This window comes from Eriocheir sinensis, chromosome 63 (genome assembly GCF_024679095.1).
Source record: "Eriocheir sinensis breed Jianghai 21 chromosome 63, ASM2467909v1, whole genome shotgun sequence".
In the NCBI taxonomy this organism is placed as follows: domain Eukaryota; kingdom Metazoa; phylum Arthropoda; class Malacostraca; order Decapoda; family Varunidae; genus Eriocheir; species Eriocheir sinensis.
In genome coordinates this window covers 10359919-10372058 of record NC_066571.1, presented here as the reverse complement: position 1 = coordinate 10372058, position 12140 = coordinate 10359919, and the positions used below count along the sequence as shown (strand labels likewise).

Below are 12140 nucleotides of genomic sequence, written 5' to 3'. Positions count from 1 at the left end.
TTTCTTCTGTACCTTGATTTTCACGTCTCTTTTTTTCTTACCTGCAATAATTTTCCTCGTAAACAGATCCACCACCTCCACACACAGGGACTTATACCTCGCATCTTCTCTTCCTTTCCCCTCCTTTGTTTTCCCTCCTACATTGATTTTCTTCCTTTCTTCTTTCCTTCTTTCCTTCCCTCCCTCTTCCGCTCCCTTCTCTCTCTTCCTTCCTTCCTTCTTCTTCTCTTTGATTTTCCTTTTTGCCTCCTCCCTTTCGTCCCATTCTGCTTATCCTCCTCCTCCTCCTCCTCCTCCTCCTCCTCCTCCTCTTTTTCAAACCTCCACTTATTCTGTGTATCCTTTAACGCTTTCTTTTCTTTCTTCCTCATTTTGCTTTCACTGAAGTTAGAAAATAAGAAAAAGAATGAAGAAAAGCGTAAAGTTTTCCTCATCTCTTGTGAATTTACTCCTCGACTTTTATGTCTGTGTTTGTTTACTGTTTTTTTTGTTTTGTTTTGTTTTGTTTCTCTCTCTCTCTCTCTCTCTCTCTCTCTCTCTCTCTCTCTCTCTCTCTCTCTCTCTCTCTCTCTCTCTCTCTCTCTCTCTCTCTCTCTCTCTCTCTCTCTCTCTCTCTCTCTCTCTCTCTCTCTCTCTCTCTCTCTCTCTCTCTCTCTCTCTCTCTCTCTCTCTCTCTCTCTCTCTCTCTCTCTCTCTCTCTCTCTCTCTCTCCAAGGTTTCCCTCTCTCTTTTTCTCTTTTTCGTGTATCTTTTTTTTTTCTTTTTCTGTTTATTTTTCTTTATTTTTCTTCTTTTTCTTTTTCGTCGCGCCCTCGACCTCCTCCTGGTCACGCCCTTTTATTTTCTTTCTCTTTTTTTCTTCCTTCCTTCCTTCCTTCCTTCCATTGGTTCTCTTTCCTTCTCTTCCTTCTTCACTTCCATTCCTTTCTCTCTCTCTCTCTCTCTCTCTCTCTCTCTCTCTCTCTCTCTCTCTCTCTCTCTCTCTCTCTCTCTCTCTCTCTCTTGTTTTCCTTCCTTTTTTCTTCATTTTTCCTCCTCCCCTTATGTCTTTTCTCTTGTTTTCCCTCCTACTTTAATTTCCTTTCTTCTTTCCTTCCTTCCTATCTCTCTTCCCTTTCCCTTCCCTCACATTTTTTCCCCTCCTCCTTCCTTCGCCCCTTCTCTTTCTTTCTCTCCTCCTTTTCATTTTCCTCTTTATCTTCTCTTGTGTTCTTCCTTCCTTCCTTCCTTCCTTCCTTTCTTCTGTCTTTTCTTCTTTCTTTCACTTATTCCTCCCTTCCTTTCTTTGATTTCCCTTCTCACACATCTCCTTTCTCCCTCCGCCTCCTTCTCCTCTCTCTAACCTTGCTGCCCTCCACTCCTCTCTCTCCCCTTCCCTGCCCTTCTTTCTCTCTTCTCTGTGACCTTACTTGACCTCACCTTGCTTCACCCGGCCACGCCTCCGCCGCCTACCTGCTTCTGTCTTACCTGGATGATGCTTTGACCTAAGGCGACCCCGTCAGATGAGGAGATGCAGCCTCCCTCACTCTCTCTGACTCCCTCGCTCTTTCTTTCTCTCCTATTTTCCGTTTCTCTCCGTTATTCTCTGATTCTCTTCCTCTATTTCTCTCTCATTCTTTTCGTCTCTCTTTTTCTTATTCTTTGACTCTCTCCCTCTCTTTTTCTCTCTTTCTCTTTCCTTCCTTTTTTCCTCCAAATTCGTTCAGTTTTTCTTCTTTGTCGTTGAATTTTCCTTTATATTTTGTTTTCCTTTGTTTTTTTATTTGTTTTTTCTTTCTTTCTATCTTTCTATCTTTTTTTTCTTTCATAATAAAAAGAACAAGAACAAGGACAAAAATAATAATGAGAAGAAACACTAATATACGGAAGAAGAAGAAAAAAGGAGAAAAAAAAAGAAAAGGAAAAGAAGAAAAATAATATAGTTACACACCCCAATAATAATAATAATAATAATAATAATAATAATAATAATAATAATAATAATAACAACAAATCGTAAATCCTCACAGCTGAATTACTGGACAAACAATAACAGTTACTAATTATTATGAACGTGGGTCGGGTCAGGGCGGGGCCTCAAACAGGGTTATCTTGGATCAGACAGAGAGAGAGAGAGAGAGAGAGAGAGAGAGAGAGAGAGAGAGAGAGAGAGAGAGAGAGAGAGAGAGAGAGAGAGTTCATATAGTTTACAGTGTCCAAGAGTATGTGTTGCAAGACCTGACTCTGCAAGAAACACACACACACACACACACACACACACACACACACACACACACACACACACACACACATTGTCTATCTCTTTATCTATCTTTATTTACTTCATTCAATCATTATATTATCCTTTTTCTCCCATTCTCTCTCTCTCTCTCTCTCTCTCTCTCTCTCTCTCTCTCTCTCTCTCTCTCTCTCTCTCTCTCTCTCTCTCTCTCTCTCTCTCTCTCTCTCTCTCTCTCTCTCTCAAAAAGAAAAGTAAGAAAGAGCAGAAGAAAAAAAGAAGAAAGAAAGAAAGAATGAAAGAAGAAAGGGAAGAAAGGGCCAGTTGTCTATTGAGAGAGAGAGAGAGAGAGAGAGAGAGAGAGAGAGGGTGTGTAATGTGTGCTGAAATGTACTTATTAAAGGGTCAAGGGAATGGAGTTGACGTGGGGTTGAACTGCACTGACCACCACCACCTCAATCACCACCACTACCACCACCACCACTACCACCACCACCACTATCACCATCACCCACCACCACCACCATCACCCACCACCACCACCACTATCTTCCAAACCCATCATCTCCATCTACTCTTCCATTAGACAACCATTTCCATTCCCCTTCACCTCCATTTCCCTTCCCATAACTCCCCTTCACCACCACCACCACCACCACCACCCAGCCTCTCCCATTACTTTGTTTCACCGCTACCTCTCCGTCACTTTTCCTCCTCCTCCTCCTCCTCCTCCAATCTTTTCCTCCTCGTTCCACTTCTTTCGTGAGGGAAGCGTTGGGGAGATACTGACCTTACCACCACCACCACCACCACCACCAGCACTTCATCACCATTTCAACACCAATTTATCACCATTTCATCACCATTTCACCTATTCATCACCATAAACACCACTAGCTCTATTATTTCACCATTTCATCACCATTTCATCACCACTATCTTAAATATTTCACCACCTTTTCACTGTTTCCTTACCCCGCCGTCACCACCAACACACACACACACACACACACACACACACACACACCAGTATCGTCACCACCATCACCACCACCAACACCACTCACAAATAAGGTGTTCCTCGCCTTTCTCACTTGCTTAATCTCTCTCTCTCTCTCTCTCTCTCTCTCTCTCTCTCTCTCTCTCTCTCTGATGGATGAAAGTGAAGATAGAAAGAGAGAAAAAAAAATAGCATCCGTGTTTTCCTATTTTTTTTCCTTTGTGTTTTGTGAAAGCACGGAAAATTTGTCACTTTTTTTTATTTATTTCACTATCTTTAAGGAGGGAAAGTTAGTGTGTGTGTGTGTGTGTGTGTGTGTGTTCCTTGTCTAATTGTTTCCCTTTATTGTTCTCTGCATGCGTTTCTCTCTCTAAAGTTTGTCTGTATTAAGGAGTGAAAGTCAATCAATGTGTGTGTGTGTGTGTGTGTGTGTGTGTGTGTGTGTGTTCCTTCAGTATGTCCCGTATTTTAGTGTTTCCCTCTACTGTTCTTTATATATGTTTCTCTCTCTGACGTTTAAGTATGTTTCCCCTTCAATAAGTTTTCTATTCTGTGTTTCTCTAAAGTTTTTTGTATGTTTTTTCTCTCTCTAATGTCTATGTGTGTGTATGTGTTACCCCTTCAGTATGTTTTCTTTCCTGTGTTTCTCTAAAGTTTTTTGTATGTTTCTCTCTCTAATGTCTCTGTGTGTGTGTGTATGTTTTCCCCTTCAGTATGTTTTCTGTGTTTCTCTAAAGTTTTTTGTATGTTTCTCTCTCTAATGTCTCTGTGTGTGTGTGTATGTTTTCCCCTTCAGTATGTTTTCTGTGTTTCTCTAAAGTTTTTTGTATGTTTCTCTCTCTTATGTATCTGTGTCTGTGTGTGTGTGTGTTTTTTCCCCTTTAGTATGTTCCTTGTATGTGTTTCTCCTTCTAATGTTTCCACTGATCAGAAATTCATGGTATCATTTACTTAAATATATGATACACTTCCTTGTGGTCAAAGATTTCATAACACTGTCTTGCGCAACTCTTTTTTAAGCCTAGTACTGCACACCGTTGCCACGTTATCGTACTCAGAACATAGTATTTACCCGTTTCTGACGCCTAACTATTGCCAAGAGACATCAGGATCTAACTCATTTAACGATAACCATAAATGAGTCTCGTTAGTGGAGCCCAGAAGACAGTTTTGGGGCAGAAAGTCGGGAAATATAAGCGGCTGAGTACGACAATCTGGCATCGTTGTTACTGCATGTGTTAGGCCTATTACACGGCTTTAGCACCAACGTTTTCACTAACAAGTTGTGTGTGTATTTATATTTGTACATGGGAGTCTGTTTCTCTTTCCATCGCTACCACTTATACGAAACTTTCATTTCTTTTTATTTTAACGTCATAATCCTCGTACGTGGTTCAAAGTATTACACTGTTTCGAAATGCTACTAAAAGAAAATTATATACCAGCATATCTACAAACACAGACTCAATGCTAATAATTATACAAGCAAGTTTTTATTTAATTTCCTTTGTTCTCTTACTGAAGAAAAAAAGTATATAATTGTAATTGAAGTGAAGAAATTGTATATGGAGAGAGAGAGAGAGAGAGAGAGAATTAAGAGCAAGGACTTAAAATTCCTCGCATACTAGTTCTTCTGAGAGGCGACATATAAGGGGAGGTTGGGAGGTGAGGGAAGAAGAGGAGGAGGAGGAGGAAGGAGGAAGGAAGGAAGAAAGGTGGGGTTGAGGGGTGAGAGGTTACGTGAGGACATTGTGCAAGGGAGGAGGAGGAAGAAGAAGAAGAAGAAGAAGAAGAAGAAGAAGAAGAAGACGAAGGGAATGGGATACGCAATAATGAGTAATAATTTAGGGTGTGGAGAGGGGGAAAAGGGAAGGTAGGAAAAGAGAGTGTGAATGATTTAGGGTAAGGAGTGGTAGGAAGGAAATGGAAATAGAGGGGAAGGGGAGAGGAAGTTAAGGGAAAGATAGGAAGGGAAAGGAAGGAAGAGGAAGCTGAAGAAGAGATAGGAAGGGAAGAGAAGAGGAGAGGGAATTGAAGGAGAAATAGGAAGGGAAGGGAGAGGGAGTTGACGAAGAAATAGGAAGGGAAGAAAATGGAGAGGGAATTGAAGGAGAAATATGAAGGGAAGGGAAGGGAGAGACAGTTCAAGAAGGGATAGGAAGGGGAGAATATGGAAAGGGAGTTTAAGGAGAGATAGGAAGGGAAGAAAAGGGAAATGAAGTTTAAGGAGATAGAGGAAGGGAAGGGAAAGGGAGTTTAAGGAAAGATACGAAGGGAAGGGAAGGGAGAGAAAGTTAAATGAGATAGAGGAAGGGAAGGGTAAGGGAGTTTAAGGAGAGATAGAAAGGGAAGAGAAGGGAGACGAAGTTTAAGGAGATGGACGAAGGGAAGGGAGAGGAAGTTAAAGAAGATAGAGGAAGGGAAGGGAAAGGAAGTTGAAGGAGATAGAGGAAGGGAAAGGAAAGTGAGTATAAGAAAATATATAAACGGAAGGGAAGGGAGAAGTAGCTTAAGGAGATAGACGAAGGGAAGGGAAAGTGAGTATAAGGAAAGATAGTAAGGGAAGGGAAGGAAAGGGAAGTTGAAGGAGAGATTGGAAGGGAAGGAGAGAGAGTCACGTAAAGGAGATGAAGAAAACAATGATTAGGAGTGAAGCAAGAGGAAGATGTTATAGATGAAGTGTTTGTCTGCTGCTCAAGATGTAAATAGTTTATGAAGAAAGTAACATAAATGAGCAAAGAGTAAAGAAATTAATAAAGAACCCCAGAGAATAGTAAAACAGGAAGAGTATATAAGAAAGAGAAAGGGGAAGAAAGCGAAGGGGAAAGAAAAGGAGAAGAGGAAAGGGAAATAACAACAAAGAGAGAGAGAGAGAGAGAGAGAGAGAGAGAGAGAGAGAGAGAGAGAGGAGACAGAGAAAGAAAGAGAAAGGGAGAGAGAGACAGAAGGGAGAGTTAGTGTTTATTTATTTGAGGTTATGTGAGAAAGAAAAAGAAAGAAAAAATAGAGAGAGAGTGAGTCATGTGAGTGAGTGAGTGAGTGAGTCAGGGGGAGGCAAGGTGACCCAGGTATGAGGTAATGAGAGAGAGAGAGAGAGAGAGAGAGAGAGAGAGAGAGTCGGATGTAGTAATTAATAGAAGCAAGCGGGGGTGGGGGAAAAGGGGAGAAGGGAGGGAATTTAAAGGGCTGGTCAGGTAAGGCTACGATACTGACCCCTCTACACCTTGATGGGACTTACCTGTGGACTTAATTATATGCTTACCTGCCTCTATGCTTCTTATCATGTGGTTTTAATTTCGTTTTTTTTTTTTTTTTTTTTTTTGGTGTGTGGGTTTGGTGATGTTGGAGAAGTTAAGGAAAAGGAGAAGGATTAGTAGTAGTAGTAGTAATAGTAGTAGTAGTAGTAATAGTAGTAGTAGTAGTAGTAGTAGTAGTAATAGTGGTAGGTATCAATTATTTCCCATATTCTTTTTCATATTCATACTTTTAGCTTACTGGGTTGTCTATACTCTCTCTCTCTCTCTCTCTCTCTCTCTCTCTCTCTCTCTCTCTCTCTCTCTCTCTCTCGTAAGCCTCGATTGCGTCATTGTTACTGTCACTAATTTTTTACGTTATTTTTTTTTCCGCTCTGTTCAAAATAACGACAGAAAAACGCTATCAAGAGAGAGAGAGAGAGAGAGAGAGAGAGAGAGAGAGAGAGAGAGAGAGAGAGAAACAGGTAACGGGGCTTCGCAGGTGTGTGTGTGTGTGTGTGTGTGTGTGTGTGTGTGTGTGTGTGTGTGTGTGTGTGTGTGTGTTCAGTTTACACTGGTATTGGTTACGAGCTGTCAGTATGTCCGTCAGTCAATCTGTCAGTCAATCAGTCAGTCAGTCAGTCTACTGCGCCATGAATTTAAGGAAACTCACACACACAGCAAGAGAGAGAGAGAGAGAGAGAGAGAGAGAGAGAGAGAGAGAGAGAGAGAGGGGTAGCTTAGATCATTGCTCCACATGACATCAAACCCAGATTTTTTCCAATACATTACGACGTCCATTAAAAAAAGTATTATCATAGGAAATATCGGTTAATATCAGTCATCAGTCAGGTATATAATATGTTAGTGATGAAAAGTATGCTGTATTATTTTTTGGGTACTTTTTGTATTATATTTTGTTGCTCTATTGTGTTTTGTTGCTAGAAATTTCGTATTGTATTAATTTATTTTCCTTTATTTTTTGTGTATTTTTAGTATTTTCTCCTCGTGCGTTAAATACATCAGGAGAAGGTGTTGTATTTTTTTTCTTTTTTGCATTTGTTTTTATTGTGTTTTGTTGCTAAAAAGAAAAGTATATTGCATAATTTCTGTTTTTTTTTTTGTATTATTTTTTTTTATCTTCTCTGCGGGTGAAAATATACATGAGTAGAACGTGTCCTGAACATCACCCATAACAACAACACTGCCGATCTTGCCATATTGCCAACACCGCATTAGTCAAGGTCAGGGGGACGGACTATAAGGCCTATGTAACTGTATTCCTGCATATTATATTAGACAGCTCAGAGGCACACAAAGACCAACGGAGAGACGGGAAGCGAGACTCATTTAGAACAGACAAGTTGAATGCATATCAGTGACGTTTAAGAATAGGGAATACGCTGGGTCAGGTTGTATTATGCGTGGAGCTTCTAACAGACGGACAGCCAAATTTTCAGAGTGCCAACCCGAGAATTGTAGAAGTTAGGGCAGACAGAACTAGGCGAGGAAATGAAGTTAGAGGATTCGCCGTTGCAGGATGAGGCACACTAGCATCAGAGAGAGAGAGAGAGAGAGGGGTAGCGGGGGAGGCCGAGCAGAAACAATGGAGGAGAGATGAAGAGAGAACGTTGCCGAGGGAGAATGATAAGGGAGGAGGAGGAGGAAGAGGAGGAGGAGAGGGAGAGAGATATGGAGATTTGCAGCAAAGGAGAAAATAGTGAGAGAGGGATTTAGAGAAGTAAGAGATGCTGTGAGAGAGAGAGAGAGAATGTAATACGAAAGGATACGAAGGATGCAAAAACTAATCCTGAAGGGAGAGAGAGAGAGAGAGAGAGAGGTGCAGCAGTCCTCCCCGCGGTGGTGGTGTGGCCGCCGCGAGCCAAACAGGTTCTGAGGCAGGGCAGGCGGGGTGACCTTTGCTCGGACGTTTGCCTGCCTCACCCCCAGCAGGGCTCCTCTCTCTCTCCGGTTACCTCACCCACGGAGACACGTTTGTAAGCATTGAAATTTATGCCATTGTGATAATAATCCTTGACTGGTAATATTCTCTCTCTCTCTCTCTCTCTCTCTCTCTCTCTCTCTCTCTCTCTAACGGAACCTTCGTCTTTCCCTCTCTCTCTTTCTCTTCCTCCCTTCTTCTTATCCCTCCTCTCCCCATTTTCTTTCCCTCTATTGTTTCTGCCCCTCTTTTCCGTGTGTGTGTGTGTGTGTGTGTGTGTGTGTGTGTGTGTGTGTGTGACGGTATTTAATGTTTTTTTTCTCTTCCTTTTAACGATTAGCTGAATTTCAAGTATTTAGTCTCTCTCTCTCTCTCTCTCTCTCTCTCTCTCTCTCTCTCTCTCTCTCTCACTGTTTATTTGCCCTATATTTTTTTCCTTTCCTACACACACACACACACACACACACACACACACACACACACACACACACACATACATCATTTCTAATATTGGACCACATCATCCCTTGGCCCTGACCCGAGAGAGAGAGAGAGAGAGAGAGAGAGAGAGAGAGAGAGAGAGAGAGAGAGAGAGAGAGAGAGAGAGAGAGAGAGAGAGAGAGAGAGGTTAGGATAAGGTCTCCATGTTGTGATAATATTGAAACAGAATTGAGTGGATGAAGAATTGAAGGGGTGAAGGGGGGAGGGGTTAATATGAAGGGGGAGGGGTTAAAGAGATCAAGAGTATTGGGTAAGATTAAGGTAAGGTGAAGGATAGGTCTTGACAAGAGTAGGGACCAAGGCAGGACAGGATAGCGGGTGAAAGGGTAGAGAAACGTCTTATAAGGTTGAATAGTGGTTGACAAGAGAGAGAGAGAGAGAGAGAGAGAGAGAGAGAGAGAGAGAGAGAGAGAGAGAGGAAATAAAAAAAAGAGATAAAAGGATATGGTAGCTCACACACACACACACACACACACACACACACACACACACACACACACACATCAGGACGATAATGAATGGCTTCTAAAAGGGACGAAGGGGCAAAAATTATGTGTGTGCAATCAGCTGGTGCAAATTGAATCAGCCTTGACCATCACCCCCAGAAATTCATGTTGTGGGCGCGATGCCTATCTTGGGGAGGCTGGACACGCCCCCTCCACGCCTACTCCACCCTCCACGCCTCCTTCATCTCCCTCTTCTCCCACGCCCTCCCTCTCTTCCTTCCTCCTTCCCTTACTCTCTCGCTTGAATTGTTCTCCACTCCCTCCTCCTTCAATCTCTCCTTACAAATTCATCTCTCATTCCATTTCCTTTCTCATTCCTCTCTTCCACTTTCACCCTCTCTCTCTATTTTCTTTCATTCTCGTTCCTCTCCATGTCTTCACCCTTCCCCTGTGGTTGTTTCCTCCACCTTATTTTCCTCTTCTCCTCTCTCTCCTCCTAACTCCTCCACTGGATTAGGAGGAAGTGAAGGAGGTGGTACATAATTGGATGCAGGCGAAGGAGGTGAAGGAGGAAGAGGTGTTGGAGCGTTAAAAGGAGGAGGAGGAGGAAGAGGAGCAGGATTAAACTATGGAGCAGAGTGGACGAGATAAGAAAAAAAAATATAGGAGGAGTATGAGGGTGATAAAGAAGGAGAAAGAGGAGAAGGTGAGGAAGGAGGAAGAAGAAAAAAAGATAAGGAGTAGGAGGAAAGGAAGAAGAGGAAGCATAAGGGGAAGAAGGAGGGAGAAGAAAACAGAGGAAGAGGAGGAGGAGGAAGAAGAAGAGGAAGTATAAGGGGAAGAAGAAAACAGAGGAGGAAAGGAAGAAGAGAGGAGGAGGAAGAAAAAGAGTAGAGCTATAGAAGGCCGTTGTGGTTAGGGATTCAATTTAGACGAGTCCGCGAGGGAAGATTCAGTTTTCTGTGACCACGCGTTTCCTGGGGGACTGTGAGCGTGTGTGTGTGTGTGTGTGTGTGTGTGTGTGTGTGTGTGTGTGTTCCTTTATATACATACATACATACATACGGTACACTATGGATATGTATGGATAGGATATATAATGACCATGATTTTTTTTCCTTATTAGTGAAAGTATTTTTTTCTTTATTTTCCATTTTTTCTTTCTTTCGGGCAGTTATGTTTATTTGTGTATTTTTCTGCTTTGTTTTTGTATTTTTTTCTTTTTTATTACTTCTCTCTCTCTCTCTCTCTCTCTCTCTCTCTCTCTCTTCCTTATCGACTTTTTTCTTCTTTTTACCGTTGTCTCTACTACTACTACTACTACTTCTACTACTACTATTACCACCCCCCATTCTCACACCCCGTCCTTCTCTCCTCCGCAGAAGTAACCATGAGGGCGGTGAGGAACCTCGTGACGTTAACTCTCCGCGGCACCTCCCGGAGAGACGAGAGAGCGGGCGCTTCCCTTCTGCCGCGCGACTCCTGCGATCCCTTGGCCGGAGCGCGCGGGACGACACAAGCGGAGGAGGAGCGAGAGCCAGGGATGGTTCTGATGCTAGGCTATCCCGCTCCAACCCAAGCTACCACTCCGAGGGCAAGGGACTGAAGAAGAAGAACAACTGGACATCAGAACGCGAGCTGAACCACTCCATGAGCCCGACGCAGAAGGAAAGGAGTCACAGCTTTTGCGAGAAGGGGAACAGCGCCTCGAAGCGTCGCTACTCCTACCACGACAACAAAACGCTGCGGGATGAAGCTCGCGGGCGGCTGGAGCGGCAGGAAAGTAGCCCAAGTGGGACCTCTTTGGCATCCCCGGTCTCATCCACCCTTGACCAGTCTTCCACGTCATCCATCACGCCCCTGTCCTCCCCGCAGCAGCTCTCAGCATCCACGGTAGCCTCATCCACGCCTCCACCATCAGTCCCATCCCCAGAGGCCTTATCCACCTCATCCCCATCCTCCTCCTCGTCCTCCTCCACCACCCCAACCCTCCCGAAGTCGGTTTCCTCGCGCCCGCCTTCTCCTGACGCATCGCCGACGGAGAACATCTACGAGAACCTCCCGCCGCGTAAGGCAAAGAGTGACGCCGTGAACGCTGATGGCACGGGAGGCGAGGGCGGGCACGGGCGGGTTATGGAACGAGGAGAGCGTGAGAGGAGGTCATCCAGAAAGCTCACCAAGGACTCGGGTTATGAGACATCGCCGTATAGTGAGAGCGACTACGCGAACATTGACTTGTATTCCGAAGTGGAGGTGACGGGCGAGGTTGACGGTGACGGCGATGACGTGACTTTAGCGCCGGAGTCTGAGCTTGCCTCCCCGCCCTCGCCCTGTCCCCCGTCCTCCGCCCACCCCGACTCCTGCTCCTCCCCCTCCGCGGCACCCGTTTCCAGCCCCCCACCGCCGCCGCCCCGCCCACACCCAGCAGGAATAAGGTGAGTACTGTTCATGTTTGCTGTTCTCATGTCTGTTTTATTCACGTGAGTTTCCAGAGTGCTTGAATGTTTGCTCTTACTCTTAACACACAAAGGCGAGAGAGGAGAAAGCAAAGAGAGGGACCTGAAACTCCTCTCTGAAAAGTTTAAGTAGTAAGGAGGAAATAGAGAAAAAGTAAGGCTGTTCTAGATACGATAATTGTAGTTGTCATTGATACCACACAAAAGCGATTGAGCAAGCAAAGAATGGGGGATCTTGATACTCTCCTCTCTGAAAAGTTTAAGTAGTAAGGAGGAAATAGAGAAAAAGTAAGGCTGTTTTAGATGCGTTGATTGTAGTTGTCATTGATGCCACACAAGGGCGA

The 12140-nt window shown here is 43.8% G+C and overlaps 1 protein-coding gene across 6 annotated transcripts in view; it reads left to right on the top strand.

The window, feature by feature from the left end:
- Positions 1-11844, top strand: part of LOC126987030 (uncharacterized) — a 29730-nt gene extending 17886 nt beyond the window's left edge. For 5 of the 6 annotated variants that reach the window (XM_050843680.1, XM_050843679.1, XM_050843678.1 and 2 more), the window contains exon 3: positions 10723-11843. In XM_050843680.1, coding sequence (XP_050699637.1) covers positions 10723-11779 — 1057 coding nt within the window. In that variant the 3' untranslated portion in view covers positions 11780-11843. Of the gene's footprint in view, positions 1-10722 lie in introns of all 6 variants that reach the window. The other variant, XM_050843681.1, reaches the window with a different exon arrangement.
- Positions 11845-12140: the final 296 nt, after the last annotated feature.